At 47.0% G+C, this 20,754-nt stretch overlaps 1 protein-coding gene across 2 annotated transcripts in view; it reads left to right on the top strand.

The window, feature by feature from the left end:
- The window catches only part of MFSD6L (major facilitator superfamily domain containing 6 like), a 37,719-nt gene extending 20,244 nt beyond the window's left edge, over positions 1-17,475 (top strand). For both annotated transcript variants that reach the window (XM_078654669.1, XM_078654668.1), the window contains exon 2: positions 13,955-17,475. In XM_078654669.1, the coding sequence (XP_078510795.1) occupies positions 13,992-15,935 (1,944 nt within the window). In that variant the 5' untranslated portion in view covers positions 13,955-13,991 and the 3' untranslated portion in view covers positions 15,936-17,475. The remainder of the gene's footprint in view (positions 1-13,954) is intronic.
- The last annotated feature ends 3,279 nt before the right edge of the window (positions 17,476-20,754 follow it).

Genomic DNA, 20,754 nt, shown 5'->3' with positions numbered 1-20,754 from the left:
CTTCCCAAAAGGGGCGTGTATTCGGGCAATCCCACCATATGTGCTGGAAGTCCCCCAGGAGCCCGCAACCCCTCCAGCATCCATCAGAAGTGTTGGGAAAGATCTGTTTGAGCCTGGATGGATGAAGATACCAGTCCATCATGGTCTTAAGATGAGCTTCCCGAAGTTCTATGGAGGGGTTGAATCTTGTGATGTCGGTCCATAAACGTGACCATTCCTCCCCTGAGATACCGCGCTGTAGAATTCCCTCCCACATAGACCTGTATCGTGGACGTGAGGAGAGTGTGGTAGTGAGTAGGTAGTTATATATGAACGAGATCACCCCTTTCATGGAGGTAGCTTTGGACAGAAAGGATTAACATCTTGTAGGGGGACGAGTGGCCGCTTCTCGTACTTGTGGAGTGAGAGCCCAGTGCAGTAGCTGAGTGTAGTGGTATTGTTCTGTGTTCTCTAGGCCATAGTCCTGTTTGCAGTTGTCAAAGGTAAGGGGGGTCAGCGTTATGAAAAAGGTGCGTCAGGGCAAGGCATCCTCCCTCTTTCCAGGCGTCAAAGGGTCCCTCGTGTATGCCTGGGAGGAAGGCTGGATTGAAATGAAGTGGTGTAAATTGCGAAAGAAAAGAAGTTGATCGATCATCTCCCGTGACTGAGTCCCACACCCTCAAGGTGGTACGTGTTGGAGTACTAAGGTATGCATTCTGGGGTCTGTCCTTCTTGGGGCGCCAAGCTAAGTCCCAAGTAGTCCTCCCTGCTACACTACCATCCATATGTAACCAGTGTTTTTCGGTTTCTCGTTTGGACCACTCTGTCAGCACTCTCAGCTGTGCTGCTTTATAGTATAATGCTATGTCTGGGAGTCCCACTCCGCTCTCCGTTCGAGAACGACGCAATAAGGAAAAAGAAAAGGGGGAGCGCCCCCCTTGCCAAATGAATTGAAGAATCATGGATTTACAAAAAAGTCCCTTTCTAGTTCTATGGGTAGGGCTTGGAATAAATAGAGGAGCTTGGAGAGGAGTGTCATTTGATAGCGTGGATTCGGCCAAGCCAGGAGAGAAAGAGAGGTTTCCACTTCGTAAGGTCCGTTTGAATACGAGTGAGAATGGGGGGGGGGGGGAGTTGGCAGTATAAAGTCCCTTCACCCTAGGTGTTAGCTGGATCCCCAGATATTGTATGGAGGAAGCGGTCCATTGAAGGGAATTTAAGCCTGCACATTTCCGCTTGTGGAAGAGTGAGGTTGAGTATGTACGATTTACTGAGGTTTATTTTAAAGCCCACCACTGCTTCAAATCGCTCGAGCTCTGATTGTTAAGGGGAAGGTACGTAGCGGGATCAGAGAGTAACAAGAGGATATCGTCCGCAAAGAGGAACATTTTGTGTGAGTCACCACTGAAGGGTATTCCCTGAATGTCTGGATTGGCCCTGACAGCCATCGCCAAGGGCTCAATGCTAAGGGCAAAAAGTAGGGGCAAGAGTGGGCACCCCTGACGGGTACCTGTAGAGTGGGGGAAAAAAAGCTGAGTGTGCTCCATTGATTTGAACCCTGGACCGAGGTTGGACATAATTGGCCCGGATCATAGTAATAAATTTAGGTGCAAACCCAAAGCTCGTGAGGGTGTTAAATAGGAACGTCCAATCCTCTCGGTCGAAGGCCTTTTCGGCGTCCAGACCTACCAATACATGTCTGAATCCCGATTGGTCCGGATGTGTAAGATCGGGCATGAGGCCGTTCAGTCGCTTAGCTAGGATGGAGGTATAAAGCTTCGCGTCCAGATTCAATAGGGCGATGGGCTGATACGAGGCACATAGATGGGGACCTTTCCCTGGTTTGGGTATAACAGAGAACACAGCCTCGGACATTGACCCGGTAGTCTCTCCCTCTTCCGCCATTTTCTTAAAGAGCCGCGTGAGGTGTGGAGTGATGTCAGGAGCAAAAGTTTTATAAAATTGGGCAGTGTAGCCATCTGGTCTGAGGGCCTTTTGGGGCTTGAGAGCTTTTATAGCAGCGTTTACCTCTTCAGAGGTAATGGGGGCAGTAAGTGTATCGTTCCATTCAGGAGAGACCGGTGGGAAGTACAGCGTCTGGAGATAATCTTGTTAGGTGTCCAAGTCTAACTGGTCCCTAGTGTAAAGAGCTTTGTAGAATGAGCCAAAGACCTCAGACTTTTTCTCATCCTTATGCATGAGCTTCCCATTGATCCCCTGAATACCTCCTATGTATTCTCATTCTCGCTTGTCTTTTAGTTGCCTGACTAGATGCTTGCCGATCTTGTTACCTTGCGAGTAGGATAGGTGTCTGAGTTTGAGGAGTGTAAATTCTACCCTGTTGTAAATAGCTCTGAGCTTGCCCCTCATAGCAGTCAGGTTGCAAAGAGTTTCCCTTGTGGGGTTTAATTTATGTGCGTGTTCGATAGTAGCTTCTTCTTTCTCCAATGCCTCCCACTCTCTGGTTCGCCGCGTGTTCAGCCCAGAGTTAAGGGCAATACATTTCCCTCAGAAGACTGCTTTAAGCGTGTTCCAGGTGGTATACTCTGATGTATCTTCCAGTTTGTTAATGTCAAAAAATTCAGTAATGCTTTCCCTCAACGCGCTGCAGGATACTTTATCACGCGGGAGAGAGGTCAGAAAGTACCATCTGGGAGTAGTCGAGACATTGCTGTGCCAGGTCAAGTATGTTGAAAGCAAACAATGATCCGACACTTAGAGGGGGAATATGTAGGCATCTTGTAGCGCACCCAGTAAGGTTTGGCTAATGAAAATGTAGTCTAGTCAGGAATACGGGCAGTGGACATGAGAATAAAAAGTGTGATCTCGAGATTGAAGATAGAGAGTACGCCAAGCGTCCAAAAGGCCCAGGTCGTGGAAGTGTTGCTTAGTGTCAGTGGTGAATGAGCCCATGTCAGATCGGTGTGGGTGAGTGCCATCGAGGTCTTTCTGCCAAGTCAGGTTGAAATCTCCCATGAGTATCATTGGTCCCTCTACGAAGTCCATAACCCTCCCCATTAGAGTTTTTAAAAAGGCAGTTTGCCCAGTGTTAGGTGCATACGAAAAACAAGGACTGGAGATTATTAGGTACTTTACCTTCGGTAGGGGGTTATATTGTTGTAATGACGGCCCCCATGCCACTTTGGCCCTACTTCGCAGTCGGTTGCAGCAGTACGAGGGGACACGGTGTGGTGATCGTGGACGTTTGGATCCTATCCTGGAGACATTTGCATCACCTACCTGCGGAATAACAGCGAGCCTACACCGATGTGTTTTCCTTGCTTCCCATGCCGCCGACCTGGAGACATAGCCATGATGTATTCTGGGAGTTGCAGTTGGGACATTTATGCAACGAGCAACAGGTGTGCTAAAACATTTGAGGAGGGGCATTTAAGGCACGCTTGCTTACAGCAGCAGTATTGGGCTAATAGGATGCAGGACTCCACACAGTACAGGGCGCTGAGGAAGGCAAGATGCCGAAATGCATTCGCCGCTACTGTTTTGGACCAAAAATAAACGTGTCTCCGTGCTGTGAAAACCCCTCTGGCCTCTGATTGCTTTCTTGGAGGCGATGTTTTGTCATACTACTATGAATGTACAGAGTTTGCCCATCAAACGGCCCTTAACCATGACCCAACGGCCGTCTTTGTCAGACTGGACGTCCAATGGTTGGAATTTTGTGGAAGAATGAAATAGGAGTGCCACCCCTCTGTTTCGTAGGTGCCGATGATCTATAAATCAGTGGGTATTGCTTATGGCAAAAGCGTGTGTCCTCCGCTCTAGCTACATGTGTCTCTTGCAGAGCCACTATATCAAGATGGTGGTCAATGATATACTTCCACACCTTTTGGCGATATTTGGGTGAGTTAAGACCCTTAACGTTCCAAGATCCAATGGTGACCGTCATACATTAGAATGTAAAACATTGTCTATTGCTAGTGCTAGCTGTCCCTCCGCTGTCCTAGCCCCAGGGTCTCCCCAGAAGTAAGTGTCCCACAATTGAATGCTATCTGTAAGTATATTGGAGCAGAAGAAACCCCCATTGAAAAGTTTAAAAAAGCCCCCGCCACCAGAACCCTCCCTTCCCCTCCCCACAAACCCCAGAAACATTAGAATAAACGTTAACAAAAAATGCGGTAGAAAAAAACGCTGTCAGGTCCCCGACTGGGGGAACAAAAACCCCACATGGACTAGGGGGGACGGTACATCCGAGGACCCCGTCCGCGCCCAACCCGGACAAAGCTCAAAATGACATCTTCCGGCGGCTAGGTTAAAGCCAACAACATAGAACAACATTTTGTAAAGAGGAGAAGTCACCGCCCCTGGTTGAAGAGGAGAAATATGTCACAATTTCCCCAATCCACAATTATTCGTCATGACCTTGAGAGGCTAGGCCACAGGGGAATCTTAGTCTCAAGAGTGCGCACGGGGCAGATCTCGACCACCCATCCCGAACATCCCCCACCGCTGCAACTACCAATAATATACAGCTAGATTTATACTCCATGGTCGAGAACCCGTTCACGGAGATGGAAAGCTATTGTTCCCATTGGTAAGTCTCTCTTCCAGAGGTAACTACTGGCATGGCAGAGACTGTGGTCTTCCCATGACCAATGTACCTCGGTAGCTTTTGGGTCGGTGGGACATCCGGCCAAAAGATTCATGAGGCAGCAGTAGAAAGACAGGCCGGTCTGGCTCCAAAGGAGCCAGTGGAGTCCATGAGGCTACCTCGTCGCGGTCCTTGAGGTCGTCCATAACCTAAGGGTAAAGCCCCACTGTCTGGCCATCATGGCTGGTGGGGTTCACCATGGCGGTCAGCGTTCCGCTGTCTTAGACTGTAAAGGGAGATCCTCACATAGATTTTATTTGCGATTCCTGTGTGTTACTGTGTACCAAGGAGCGACCGAAGGACTGTTCCCCAGGACCTCAGACGATTTTGAGGTGTTGGGGCCAGGTTACTCCGAGGGGAGACCTCAGAGCTGAGGGAGGAACTAGACCTCTTCGAAGTGCCTTTGTTTGTTGTTGAGATCAAAACTCAGACCAAACGGATAGGTCCATCTTTGCCTAATTTTATCATCACGGAGCTTCGAGGTGATGGGCCTAAAGAGCTGCCTCCGATCTAGAGTGGCCGGTGCTAGGTCCTGGTATATAGTGCAGGGGGTGGCCTTGAAATGAGATTGGTCCAGTCTTCCTGGCAGCCAATAGCACTGCTTCCTTGTCTTTATATGAGAGGAATTTAGCCAGTACATCTCAAGGACGTTTCTTTTCTCCGGTCTTTAGCCCTCCCACACAGTGGACACGGTCCAATTTGATTCTAAGCGTTTGAGGGCTGAGGATTTCCGCAAAGACCCCCTCCAGGAAGGCTTCTAGGTCGGGCCCCTCTGCGCCCTACTCCAAGTCCTGTATGCGCAGATTTTCTCGTCGGGACCTGTTTTCAAGGTCCTCCGCTTTGAGTTGTCTGGTGGAGTTTGTCTTGTATAATGCACACTTCCTCCTGTATTTCAGTGCTCTGTTTAGCTTGGTCTTGGGTTTGCACCTCCAGATCCAAGACCCTGGTGCCGAATACATCCTGCTGTAGAGAGGTCAGCCTGTCCGTGAGATCAGAGTGCAGCTGGTCCATTGTGGCTTTGATGTCCTGACTGAGATCAGACCGGTGTTCTGTCTTGAAGTCTCTAAACATATTCAAGAGGTCGTCCTTCGAAATGGCCATGATGCCTGGTTCCTCAACGTGACCCGATTGCGGGTGCTTGTCTGTTGGTGCAAAGAAATCTGAGACCTTGTTCGTCGCCTTCTTAGGGGGCAAAAGGGCGGGTCCAGTAGGACCCCATGCGCATTCACAGAAAGACTGAGGCATGCGGAATTCAGAGTGTGACCCGCTGCTGAACCGCTTGAAAAGTAAGGGACAATTTCTTTTTAGGTCCCCGGGTGCTCCCAGCATGTTCATGGAGGCCACCCCGCTGTGTGCTGGCATACCTGCGCTGCAGTGGTGTCTGGCTCAAACATGGAGGTATGGTGTAGCTGTTGCAGCCTGTCTGGGTACGGTTAAGTGTTAAGAGCCAACAACCGGCTCACCTGGCGAGAAGACAGCAAGGCTCACACTATACTCAACTCAGCTCTTGAAGGGAATACGTGGGCCCAGGAGTTCCACGAGAGCCTCCTCAGCGTAAACAGGCTCCACTGTAGAAGCTCCGCCAGACCGACAATCCTCTCCGGACCCCTCTTCAGCGGCCGCCGCAGGAGTACCCCGGTGGTGACAAGTCGCAAGACGCTGAGCCTTTGTTAAAGGTGCTGTGGTATGCGAGCAGGCCTTGCGGGTGTGTCTTCTGGGCTAGCACTTGTAATAAAACAGGTGGAATCAGAAAGCTTAGGTAAGATTAAACAACGGTGCCCGTAGTCCCAACTCAGCTGCCATCTTAAAGTCAGGCATGCCGCGTGTCAAGGCTTGTCTTTGCGGGCTGCGAGTGTCGGCCCCCGGTAGCAGTCCCCATAAGGTCCGAGGCAACCTGCTTCCTGTCGCCGAGCTCCCGCTGCCTTGCGAGCCTCACACGCACCTGCAGGGTTTCAAGTGTCCTCTGGAGACGGTAAGGTCCTCTATGATGGATGCACCATTTCAGCATCTGCTCTTTCCAGGGAACCACAGTGGCGGGGCTAATCGCGGGACTCTTTCCCAGCCTCGGTGAGTAAGTTGATTGTCACTGTTCTTCGCTCTCGTCACCGGCTTGAGGGCTGCTCTAGCACTCTCCGTGCATCGGGCGCCATCTTGATAAGCGCCGGCTCCCGCTGCACTGTTTTGTTTATGGTGTTAGAATGGCGCTGGCCGCACTTTAATATGCACCGATTGTGCCCCGAAGCTTCCTCTACACTTAAGTATGCCTCTCGACCGTCAGAGCTCCGTACATCTGCTCTTATGCATTCTGGGATAACGCACGGACCAGGAGCCGAGACGAACTACGTCCAATTGGCCATCTTGCCCGACCACGCCCCCAACATCTGATTTTTAATTATACTCTTTATTTTTCTGTATTTTTAGTCACTGCTATTTAGGACTCTTCAAAATAAAATAATAAGGAAAAGGGTGTCATGAAAATATGGAAAGTTTGTGAAACCCACAAGTTACTACTTTCTTGCTGCCCACTTCCATCACAATGGTAAACCCCCTTGCCCATGGTCTGGCAATACCTTTGCTTTCACGCTAATCCTAATTTTTCAACTGTGGTAAATGTATCACAGTAGTGGATTGTATTTGTTTGGAAATAGCATTTCCAGGACTCAAAATTCTGAGTGTCTGGATTTGCATTTTAAGCTTCTTTTTGAACTGTCTGTAATTATAATGTGCCTCCTGTCTTTCTTGCAGTCCTTTAGGCGCGCGTTGTGGACCAGCAAGCTACCTAAAGGTATTTTGAATGCATGACATCAAAACTGCTCCCGGTGCCAAGGATCTGACTCTCTCCGACTGGTTTGTCATTATGTAATGCATGTGTCTTGCGTCCCAGCTCGCTTAAATGCACATATAGCTGATTTTATGAAATACTTTGTGTGGTAACTCTTCTGTCATCACAAAAAGTATCTCAGGCATTAGCAGATGTGCTGATAACCGTGCTCTGGGACTAGGGACAAGAGGGTGGGCCTTCCTATCATGCTTTTGGTGGGTAAACTGTTCGGATGTAGAGTCTGTTCAAATAGCACAGCCACACACCCTGGAATCCGCTGAGACACTTTTGTTCCACCACCTAGCAGGAGAGGGTGTGATGCTACATTTGGATTCAGTTAGCGAGGAATACTGTGTGAGGATTGCCAGATGTGCACTGAGAGGTGCTGGGACAGTAATTACATACATTTCAAAAAACAGGCATTGACTAGGCAAGCAAAAACTTTTATGCGCCCAAACTCTTTTTGTTCGGAGAGGGGTGTTGAGTCAAGCACAGAGGGAAGTGGTCAGAGATTTGCAGATGAGCAAGAGTATGCATGGAAGCAACTAACACGGAGAACAGTAGGTCAAAGAACAACTGGAGATGGGCAGTTCAAGCAACAATAAGGAGGAAGCGGCGCCGGGGTAAATTAGAAGAAAACAGCAACTATGAGGAGGGAGCAGCAAGCAGGAGGAGTAGGAGGGTGCAAGAAATAGTACCTCGATCATGTTGGGTGCAGCGGACAGACACCGATTAAGATATAGCAGTCGGTGCTTGGTTCCTGCTCCACAGAAAAGAATAGAAGTAACGTTTGCCTGTGCTGGCCAATTAAGGAGGCTGCAAAAACAGAGTGACACTGAAGCCAACAAATGGTAAGTAAAGAGTGGGATCTAAGCCCTTTTTGGATACAATAGTGTCTCGCAAGCGAGATGCATGCGCTAGTGCTTGCTCTCACAGGCTTGACCTCAAAAAGGGCCTGTGTGGGTAACTCCACATAAAAAGAAAAAGACACAACCAAGGTTCTCCTTTTGGCCAATGGCCGAGTTCAAGTATCCTGCTAGAAATGCTGGCTGTTCTTCACCCGAGGAGCATCATTGTGAAAGATAAAGGTACAGAAGGGGAATGATGGGTAGCTTTTGAAATACTAAAACAAAAACATTGTAGGTGAGTTCTTGGCAGTGGCAAGCTCTAGAACCAACTTGGCTAACTACAGACTCACTCCTTCCATGGATACATTATGCGTAAATTGAACAAGAGAGTAACTTTTAAACAACTACCACAATACTCAAACGCAAGGGCACCCTATCTGACTCACAAAGTTACTTTTTGCACAGATGTGGCTCTGTGTCCCAAGCTAGTAGCATGTCAGAAGACATCATCAACCCAAATGTGGTGGCATGTCCCTTGCTGCTCAACCTCTCTTTGACACTCAATACATTACCTTGCTTTGACATTCAATACACTCCACCCCCCACCTTACTGTACATACTAAATAAACTTGGAATTCCAGCAAACACTAGTCTGGTGTGTGTCATTCCTCAGAAGCAACTACAGATCATCCTGCTTTCCTACAAACCAATACCACTGAAGATTAAATAATGGTTCCACCAGACTCCTGTGCTGCATACCCTCCTCTTCAACACCCCATGGAAATCGAGAATTCATGCCTCTGCTGCTTCAGCTATGCCATCAACAGATATATCACTCCAAAGCTAAAGAAATTAGTCGACTAAAATAATTGTGCCATCGAGCCCTTGCTGCAAGCAGTCAAACGATGGATGAACCTCAATCTAAAAGCAGCAAAAACTGATATTTCTGCATGCAGAGAATGATCAACCGTAACGTCACGTGCCCAAAGGCCAGGGGATTTGGGGCCCCTACTCCATCCAGTACAGTCTGGAAGCTTCTTTAAGAAACTGGGTTACTGGCTGAGGGGGGGGGTGAAATCCTTCTCAAGCAGCAACCGCAATTCTTCTTAGGATAGAGTCAAAAGCAACCCTAAATTAACCTGTGCTCAACCCTCGAGTAGCTTGGCACAGGGCAGTCAGACTGAACTCAGAGGCCATGTGTAAAGTATTTGTGCAACACGTCAAACAGTAACACAGTTACAACACACCACAAAGGGATCACAGAACAACGTTTGAGGAATAGAGTCATTTTTAATAAATAAAACAAGCCTAAAATTACAAAAAGCCAATCAGTAGAACCAGTGTTGTTCAATTTTAAAGATTTTAGTGAAAACAGCATGAAAAGGCGTAAAGCACCAACTGTGTATATCTGGTTGCGCCAAACCAGGAACAAAGTCACAAGTTCAGGCCAACGGCGATGGGGTGCGGTCCGGCTACAGGGACATAGTTAGGCCAGCAGAAACAAAAGTACCTTAAATCTTGGTTACCATAGTATTGCAAGGATCCCAGTCAAAGATGTGTCGAGCAGCTGATGCGATGAGCCAGTTCCGAGATGCTGCGAGGCTGCAGTGAAAGGTCCTAAGTCACCGAGGATCCCGTCGACCAGGGCTTGCGATGTGAAGTCCGGAGTCCAGGATGTGCTGCACAGTCGGGGCGATGCTTCGGTTCCGAGGAGCTGCAAGGCTGCAATGCAGAGTCCAACATCTAGCCTGCCGTCAATGAGAGATGTGTCATGCAGCGGCGGTTCAGGTGTGGTGACGAGCTGTGATGCGGTATGGGTCTTTGCTGAAGTGCCGAACAATGCATTGGCAGTGATGCGTCTTTTCTGCTCTTGTTGTGCATCAGAAGAAATGCGTTGGTTCCACTGGGTCCACGGAGGGTGGCAGAGAACCCAAGACCCACTTCTAAGAGTCCAGGACCGGGGTAGAGTCACTTAGCAGGGCAGACTCACAGATGGCAGAGTCCAGGTGCTGAGTCAAGGTTGTTGGAGCCTTCTGTTCCTGAGGCACAAGTTAGGAGGCCAGCCAACTAGCCATTGGAGTCACTCTGAGGTTCTGGGCTCAAGAGATGCTGGTTCAGTTCTTCTCCTCAGATAAAAGGGCAGCAGGTTAGCACAGCCAGACAGTAGTCCAGCAAGGCAAAATTCCCAGATCAGTGGCCGGCCTTCAGCAACACAGCAGTCGTTCCTGGTAAAGTATCCACAGGTCCAGAAGTATAAAGAAGAGTTGGTGTTTGAGATCCAGTATTTATGCTCTGTTGTGCTTTTGAAGTGGGCGAGAAGCTTCTAAAGGTTTCTCATTGAAGTCCCCAGGCATCCTGCCTTCCCTGTACTGGCCCTAGACTAACTTCGGGGGGAATTCAGCCATGTGGGTGGAAGTAGGACACATCCTATTCGGTGTAAGTGGGGCTGTGCCCAGCTCCACCCTCCCAGTGACGGCCCATCCAGGAACAACTAAGCTCACTATTTTGTGTGGCTGGCTAGGAGGAATACACAATTCTCAACTGCCAGCTACACCCAGTCATGTGACCTAGGTACAGACACTAAGGGGGCGATTACGATGTTGGGCGGAAACTTTCCGCCGACACCGTTTCGGAATCAGGACAAATCGACTCCCGCTCAGCTGTTCCACCCAACCAATTACAATGCGATCGAACACTGTTCGGTCGGAGTTCCATTGTTTCCTATGGGAGCTTGTGCTCTGCCCGACAACACAGGCTCCTATGGTGAAATGGGGTGTGTGTGTTATGTTAAGATAGATTTATTAAGCGCACTTACACCATAGGTCTCTTGGCGCAGTTCCTACACTGGCAGCTGCGAGGATCCAACTTAATCAGTTTGTCCAAAAAGCCAGGTTTTTAAGGTCTTTCTGAATCCTAAGAGACTGTCGCAGTTCCTGACTGAGAGTGGAAATGAGTTCCAGAGTCTAGGGGCTAAATAAGCAAACCTGCGTCCGCCTAGTCGTTTTTGTTTTATCGTTGGAATAAAAGTAAAACGACTAGGCGGACGCAGGTTTGCTTATTTAGCCCCTAGGCTCTGGAACTCATTTCCACTCTCAGTTAGGAACTGCGACAGTGTAAAACCCTGCACCCTGTCGCGGGCACCCCACGGGGCCTGCCACACAGTATAGGGTTGTACAGGGGGGTCCCTTGGGTACCTCCTCGGCCCGACCAGAGGCCTCAGGATAAAGGGTTCCTGCTAGGGGCCCCCAATGTCACCTTCCGACAGCCTCTCTGTGTTTGGCAGACCGTCTCGGAAAGGCTGTTGGAAATCGGCATCGTAATCGCGAGGTCAGAAACACTGTCCATCGAGGTGTACGATGCGGTTCCGAGCAACACAAATTCTCCAAGAGTCAGTCGGAACTGATTCGGAATGACCGTGTTGTTTACAATCTGACCATGAACACCATAATCGGTCGGGCAGATTGTAAACCGAACGAGTCGGTCGGAAGGGTTCCGATACAGTCAATGAGATTCTGACTGTCGGGAGAAGGCTCCCCGCCCAACATCATAATCGGCTCCTAAATGGCTACGGCAGGAAAATGCCAACTTTCTAAAAGTCGCATTTTCTAATAAAAAACCTGCCCAGGGCCTATCCTAGGGGTGACTCATATGTGTTAAGAGGGAAGGCTTGGGCCTGGTAAAAGGTTATTTTGAGAGGTCGAAATTGCAGTTTAAAACTGTATACACAGACTGCAATGGCAGGCTTGAGACATGCTTGAAGGGCTACTTAAATAGGGGCACTAACAGTGCTGCAAGCCCGCTAATTACATTTAATTTACACCCTTTGGGCACATGTGGTACCACTTCACTAAGGACTCATAAGTAAATTAAATATGCCAATTGGGTACAAGCCAATGTTCTCATGTTTTAAGGAGTGAGCACATGCACTTTAGCACTGGTTAGCAGTGGTAAAGTGTGCTGAGTCCTAAGGCCAACAAAACCGAGATTAGCAAAAACGGAGGAGGAATACAAAAAGTTTAGGGGAGAACCAACAGAAGGCGGTATAACACTGCACTACTTACATCGTGATGTCTTGTGGTGTAGGTAAAAGGGGCAATATGTTAGTCATGTTTCAAGAAGTAAGTGCGCCTTCATATTAACGTGGACAATGCCTTTTGCTGATCTCTCAAGCAAATCGCATAATCAATTCAAACCAAACCATCATTGCGTTACTTTCTCGCCTATACTACACAAAGGGAATTTACCTGTGGAATACAGCCTCTTCTCCCCAGGTCATATAACACACAGGGACACCTTAAGGAATTTGAGGGCACTCAGCCAAACGCATTTGGGGGTCCCTTGTTCATTGTCTGGCACAGTAACTGTCCGATCATTCGCCCCATCCCTCGAAATGCACGGTTGAAGTGCGATGTAGCTCTGGAAGCCTGCTGTAGGAGGAACACGCCCTTGCTTTCCAAACCTACCTCTCTCATAATGCAGAGCTCTTACAATGTATACTGCAGGTGAACAGGTGTAGGTATGAAATGTATTCTGCAAGAAACCGGAAACGCATTGCAAAGAAGCTGTGCTTGTTTCTGGAAATGTTGGAGTTCATCATAGCTCTGAAATAAAACATAATATAGAGCGAGCTCTGCCAGTGCACCGTGGAAGAAGCCAGGCCTATATCTGAAACCTGCTAAAGAAGCTGTGCTGAACTTACTCTCTGAAAACTTGCTATAGAAAATCTCAATGCATACTGTAGTGACCGCTCAGAAACATACTGCATAAGAAGCTCTGACAGTGTCAAATGCAGAAGAATCTCTGCATAGGTATGAATAATTACTGTAGAGGACAGAATGCATGGAAAAGACGCATTCTTGTAGAAGAATCTCATCGGTGTAGTTGTGTCGAATCAATTTCTTCCACGATGTGACTGCTACTAGTTTTGCAATGCATGTCGAGGATACGAGGAGACCCACTGCACTTACAGACACCAGCATAAGTCATGGAGGAATGTCGGAGAACCTGATTAGTGAGCCCTAAACTCTAAAGAAGTGGAGTTAGGACAGTAGATAAAGCACCCGGCTAATGTTCGAGTGCTATTGGTGTGCAATTGTCAGTTCAAGACGGGTATTGTTGTAGGTGGATAGAGGCTTAATATTGTTTGAACACATTATCGAGAGTTAAAATAATGCTAAGCTGGCGGCTATCCGAATGTTCACCTATCAACACAGATCACCTTCACCAGATATGCTGCAGCCATATTTCTGCTTCCTTAATGAGATGTTATCAACAAGTTTTTTTCAGTGTCCTAAATCTATTTCTACTTAAACACTTTCATCACATTGGATTTACCTACAAGGTCATTAGCTTTCCTATGCTAAATGTTTTTAGTGCTACTGCTGTGTTCATTATGAAATTGAATCCCCTTTGAATTAAGTTTTGCGTCTGTTGTTTGTATTTATTTATTTATTTGAGAGTTAGGCTCAAAGGTATCAGAGCGCTTTACAACAGTAAATGCTCACATCAAAGATAAGTCTATACAGAGAATTCGAGTCAGAGCGCTTTACAACAGTAAATATGTATAGGTCTGTGTGCAGAAATACACAACAGTAAATGTCACCTCTGCTTAGTCAATTGTAGTGTGTGTGTGTGTGCTTGATTTGCCTTTTGTGATATACCTCCCAGTAACACACAATTTTGTTCCTTCTTCTATAGGACACTTTCTGGATTTTACAACTCAACACCAAGAGCCATGAATGAGAACAAGCAGTTGGATGTTAGCCGAGCGCTGGCAATTGCCGGGATCTTCCGCTTTCTGCATTGTGCGGCAAACTCTTGTGTGATGCCTTTTTTGACTATCTATTTTCGGCACCTGGGACTCACCCCACCACTGGTGGGCATCATCATGGGAATGAAGCACTTGACATCTGTTGTGTGGGCACCTTTATGTTCCTATTTTGCCAAGAGTCATCAAAGACGGAAAATACTCATGTGTGGATCTCTGCTCTCGACAGTGGGGGCAGGGTTACTGCTCACTCTCATCCCCCCTTTACATAAGGAAATTGTGTACAGATTGTGTAATGTCAGCCAGCAGTCAGGTGACAGATTGATTGCAACAGGGATTTGGAGCTTGAAGGATAGCTCTAACATGAACGTTAGCCAACTTTTGGCTTTGACTGCCAGCCCAGACTTAGCACCCAATAATCCTTCTTCTGGACTAAGTTCATTGACTTCCAGCAAGAAAGAAGCTGCAGGTAAGACCAGCCCGGCATTGCCAGTGATGATGAAGTCCACCACTGACAAAAATGGAGCAAGAACAAGAAAAAATAACAGTGAACCCGTATATATTGGACCTAAATCTTTTCTGGAAACAAAAGGTAAAAGGGTACAGGAACATTCTCAAATGCAAAATGTGAAGCCCATATTTCTAGAAAATACAGACTTCCATGACCTTCAAACAGAAAATATTACCTTTCAATCTGCGTTAAATAACTCTGAGCAAGATATTTTTAGTGGGAATGATGATGAAATCCTGGTACCTGTAGGAAGTCCCAGATCCGCAGAAAGTCCACTTAACATTTCAAAGCACTGGAAAACTGCAAGGGATATAAACTTTGAAGTCTTGAAAGAAAATAATTTTTTTAATCCTGAACATACCACGTTTTTGATGATTTTAGGTGCCATTGTCCTGTGCGAGTTGCTTGCAGCTCCGCTAGATTGGATAGCTGATGAAAGCCTCTATGAGTATCTAGATTTTGTGGATGCCACAGATAGACATGGCAGGCTCTGGATATGGGGCTACTTAGGCACTATAGTAGGGGCCTGCAGCATTTCTGCCCTAGTGGATCATCTGAACTGCTACCTGAGTCCAAACATCCCTCGCATGGTAGTACATTTCTATGGCTACGTCCTTGTCATAACTGCTTCTTTGCTTGTGAGTGTCTTCTATCCCATTCACGTCTCTAAAAAAACAGAACACACAAACAAAACAGTGAAGGCCTTGGGCTTGATTGGCAGCGATGGAAGGATGCTGCTGATGGCAGTCACTGTCTTCCTCACTGGCGCAGTAGTATCTACAGCTAACAATTTCCTCTTCTGGCAAATGCAGGACATTGGCAGCTCCGAGTTGTACATGGGATTCTCAATTGCTGTGGCCCTCGTATCTGAAATATTATTGTTTGTCTTTAAGAACCGGATATGTAAGGTTTTCTCCAGCAGCGTCATCGTAGCTCTAAGTTTAAGTTGCCTGGCCATTCAGCTTCTATACTATTCTTTCCTGTGGACATCATGGGCAGTGCTGCCCATTCAGATTCTGAGTGCTTTCAGCAATGGTGCTTTGTGGTCGGTTGCGTATTCCCTGGCAGATGAAGTTGCAACTCCTGGGACTGAAAGGTCACTGCAGATGGTCCTACACAGCCTGTCCTATGGTTGTGGGGCCAGCCTGGGCAGTTTTTCAAGTGGCTTCATTGTGAGCAGCTTCAGCTTAGCCATCCTGTACCGGGCCTCCTCCATCACCTTGATATGTTGGTTGGTATTGTTCGTCATTGTCCAATCCAAACTGCCCCGCCACCGGAAAATCAACTATTCACGACTGCTAGCAGCTGACACCAGTGATCTCAGTGACTCGGATGAAGACCAGGAGAGAGACTGGCTGGTGAAAGCGATGAAGGACGAGAACGCTTTTAAGAAACGGTAGCAAAATGCGCCACCGAATCATCGGAACAAATTAGAATTCATTTAATTCACAGCAGCTTGAAAGGTGGAAGAAAATGACACTATGGATGACAACACTATTGCAATGAATGCTAAATGTTTGAATAGAGGCTGTGTGTGTGCGTGTGTGTATACAGTATTGCCTGAAAACTATGAAGTCAACATTTATATTACGTTTTTTCTTTTGGTTAATTTATTGTAAATACGTTTTGCGAGTACACATTTGCCAAAATACTTTATTTATAGAACTGATCAAAGAGTTTTGAGAAGATATTTTTCATATATGTGATTCATATGCAGTCTCTTATTTGTGGAGTCATAAAAACACATATTTTCTTTCCTTGGCTTCCATGAAACATCATAAAGCTACTAGTGCCCACTGTCAGAAAGTCTGGGGGAGAGGTATGTTCTTGAATTTGCGATTCGATTATGTCGAGAGGCTCACAGCATGAATTGACCAGTGGAAACAACATTTATGGCGTATTGCTAACTGCGTCTGTGTTGTATAAACACAGATGTTTTGTAATGTAAAATACCTTAAAAAAGAAAGTCATTTTTTTAATTCTGTGAATCTTTAACCTTTTGTTGTGTAGTGTCTGAATTCAGCATTACACTAAAACAGTTATGGCCTGTTTTCTGTGCACACCCAGTAACCTGCCTTAAGAAAGGAGTCATTATGTTAGAGAAATCGGGTGCTCAAGTTCAAACCGAGCAGAGAACATAGTGGGTTAGAAATGAAAACAGATGTAGTGAAGAGATGTACCGGCTTCCTAATTGTGCAAGCACTTAATTTCATCCCACTCTATTCGAGTTGCTCACCTAGTCACTTATTGCTCAGTCAATCACATAGATGTCATCTGAGTTTCCTACACATATTGAGGTTCTGGTTTTTAAAAAGTAGTTGTTTGATATACAGTAATCATGGACTATTGGGAGGGCAGGATGGTATAGCTCAGCAACTCATTTTGGATGGGTACATTCAAATGTATTTGACTTGGTGCTTACGAGTAAGGGTGGGAGCTCAATTTCGCATATACTGTGCTCTTTAAGACCATGTGCTGGATTCTTAACAGTGGAGCAAGGAGACCGGAGTTTTGATCTTAGGTTTTCTGGATGACCAAACGATGTGATTCTGAGCATATTATTTTATCTCTATGTACGTAGGTTCTCTTCTATTTCCTATTTGCAAGTTTTACAAAAAAAAGCCCATCCGTGGTATTAAGTGCTGTTAAAAGGAAAACATTTGCCAAAGCCTAATTTACTTTCCACAGGACTCAGGACTCAGATAAATGATGCTGCTATGTGGTCCTCTGCAGTAGCCCAAGCAGCAGATTTGTGGCCTCCTGGAGAAGAGACCTTTACTTTTCAGTCATGCTAAGTACACTTTCTGCCTCAAATGCCAGCTGAGTGAGTGCAGCAGCTTAATCCTAACCCATCATCATAAAAGCCTTTTTGTGCCAAGGCCTGTGCATTCATTCAATATGTACAATGCAAAATATATAATAAAAACAACCTTTAAAGCCTCCTGTTTAGTCCTAGCCCAGCAAAAATGTCTGTTGCAGTGCTTTTACAGACAAGCTTAAATGGGTATAGAGCAACAATGAGCATGGTTGCAGGTATTTTGGGGTGGAACAGCGCATGAGGGAGGCAGCAAAAATAAATACATGCACTCTCATGGAGTGCTGAATGAAAAACAAAAAAGGGGTTCCCTGAATGTGAGCAGCAGAAGGATACAAGTTATAAAGGATGGTAAACCAGGTAGGCTTCACATGATGGACAAACTGAAGAAGTGGATTGAAAGCCATAAAATATGAAGCAAGAGTGGCTAAAACGCCACCCAATGGTAAGTAGTGAACTGGCACACAGCCCACTGTAAGGTATGGCATTGTCTAGTAGAAGTCTTTCAGCAATGGACAGCTAAAAACTGTCTGTAGGTCAATCAATCAATCAATCGGAGCATTTGTATAGCGCACTACTCACCCGGAGGGTCTCAAGGCGCTGGGGGGGGGGGTCCGCTACTGCTCGAATAGCCAGGTCTTGAGCTGCTTCCTGAAGGCGAGGTGGTCCTGGGTCAGGCGGAGGTGGGTCGGAAGGGAGTTCCAAGTCTTGGCGGCCAGGTAGGAGAAGGACCTTCCTCCTGTGGTGGCTCTTCGGATGCGGGGGACGGCGGCGAGGGCGTGGCTGGTCGATCGAAGCTGGCGCGTGGGAGCGTAGAAGTTGAGGCGGCTGTTGAGGTATCCTGGTCCTTGGTTGTGTAAGGCTTTGTGTGCGTGGGTGAGGAGCCGGAAGGTGATTCTCTTGTTGACCGGGAGCCAGTGCAGGTCTCTCAGGTGTCCGGAGATGTGGCTGCGGCGGGGGATGTCCAGGATGAGTCGTGCTGAGGTGTTCTGGATCCGCTGGAGTCTCTTCTGGAGTTTGGCGGTGGTTCCGGCGTAGAGGGAGTTGCCGTAGTCCAGACGGCTGGTGACGAGGGCCTGGGTGACCGTCTTCCTGGTCTCGGTGGGGATCCATCGGAAGATCTTGCGTAGCATTCGCAGGATGTGGAAGCACGACGAGGAGATGGCGTTGACTTGTCTGGTCATGGAGAGGGAGGAGTCCAGGATGAAGCCCAGGTTGCGTGCGTGGTCAGTTGGTTTGGGTGCGCTGCCCAGGGCGGGGGGCCACCAGGAGTCGTCCCAGGCGGAGGGTGAGGATCCCAGGATGAGGACTTCCGTCTTGTCTGAGTTAAGTTTCAGGCGGCTGTTCGACATCCATTTGGCTACTTCTGTCATCCCTTCGTGCAGGTTGGCTCTGGCGGTGGCGGGGTCGTTAGTGAGGGAGAGGATCAGCTGGGTGTCGTCGGCGTAGGAGATGATGTTCAGGTTGTGCTGGCGTGCGATGGCTGCGAGGGGGCTCATGTAGACGTTGAAGAGAGTTGGGCTGAGCGAGGAGCCTTGAGGAACGCCGCAGATGACTTCGGTGGCCTCCGATCTGAACGGGGGGAGGCGGACTCTCTGTAAGACCTAAACACGATCTTTGCTTTTAAAACTATTTTTAGGTCTCACCTAAAGACCTCTGGGTGAGAGCTTAAGTCATCATACAACATACATACGCATAAAAGATACTGAAAGTGCTGTAGACAGCTGGTTACAGCCGTTGACTTGCAGGTCTGTCCATTAGATGGTTTTTGCCATTGGCAAACAGGGATATCCATCATCACTGGAATCAGATCACACCTTTGCGCGGTTGAGTATGTTTCATACATGCTGGGTTTTAATTTTTTTCTTATGAGCCCTATTTTTTGCATTTTGCAATGATAGCTATATAAATACAGTAAAATACACATATCAGTCCGTCAGCATGAACAAAGTGGTGTTGAGCTATGTTCCTATTCCTGCTATATGACAGAAAGTTTTAGGAGGGCAAGACTCTTCAATTTATCTGTGTTCTGTTTGGGATATCCAATAGTAAATCCTTGTGTTATCCAGTTGCTTGGTTAGCGCAGTCCGCACTGAAATTCAGAAAGTTCATGGTGGATCAAAGATCAAGGCAGGGTGGGGAGGACAGTAACATTCTATAGGCTCACTTCCTGAAGTTTTGGTACAAGCGTGAGTTATGTAGGAATGATTTTCCTGTTATAGTGTCACTAAATCCAGAAGTTTGTGTATTGTTGGTTAGTCACTAAAAACGTCACAGATATGTGTACCCAAATACCATTACAACACAGCACTCCATCTTACAGAAATAGCAGGCAGTGGAAACACAGGGCTAAGCATCTTAAGTTTGATGCACACATCAAAAAATCCCAAACTCAACCTATTGCTCCATTAGACTTTTCATACCCAAACAGAATTTTAGAAACGTCGTGTGGGCAATGATGATAACCTATAGGGAATATGGGTATGCTCGTCTGACTGTATACCTAAATCTTACCTTGTTCTTGTGAAAGCTATACTCCACTTTTCAACCAGACTGATCACTGAAACAAAAAATATTGATTAAATCACTCCAAGCTTGCTGTACCTTCAGAATTGCCTGTGTCCCCTCTAAGGGTGTGCACCTCAGTCCCTCCTTATGTGTTACAAAAGCAACCTTTAACCAGGCAAAACAGGAACTTAAGACGCAAATAATACTCCACGTTTCAAAAAGTCAGTCACCATTAAATGCTTTCCTAAGGGAATATCCCTCGGCCTTTGCAGTGAGATAAAGTGTCACTCTACACTGTGAATATTCAAATTCAAGAACAAAGATAATTTCTTAGCAAGAGGTAGGAGACTGTTCTTGTTTTAACCTTTCTTTCAGAAGCCCATTTCCCCTTCCTTCGTACAGAGTCGCTGTGAACCCTACTTTACATAGATGAACTTAGTACCATTAAATAAAATGGGGCTTATTTATAGCCCCTTGCGCCGCCGGTGCGTCACTTTTTTGTGACGCACCGGTGGCGCAACCTGGTGCCCCATATTGACAAGGACACGTAAAGCCACCCTGCATGGCTTTTCGAGTCCTTGTAAATATGGCCCCATTACACGCAACACTGCGTGAAAGGGGCGTGCCATGGGTGTTGCTGTGGTTGTTCCAGATTTACGATAAATTGTAAACATGGAAATGTGTCAGAATGCCACTCCTCCCCAGGGGAGGAGTAGGGAGGCGCAACAAGGAGAAATGTCTTCATTCCTCCTTGTTTTGTTTCCTCTTTCTATGCATGCTACATTCTGCAGCACACATAGAACGAGGAAATCACCTCTTGTGATTGTTTATGTGCAGGAAGGGGCACCTTCCTGCACATAAGCAATAAAAAAAATGACGTTTTGCAACTTCTATGC

This window comes from Lissotriton helveticus, chromosome 7 (assembly GCF_964261635.1).
Source record: "Lissotriton helveticus chromosome 7, aLisHel1.1, whole genome shotgun sequence".
NCBI lineage: Eukaryota > Metazoa > Chordata > Amphibia > Caudata > Salamandridae > Lissotriton > Lissotriton helveticus.
Note: the sequence above shows the minus strand (reverse complement) of the source record. Positions and strands in the feature narration are given on the sequence as shown.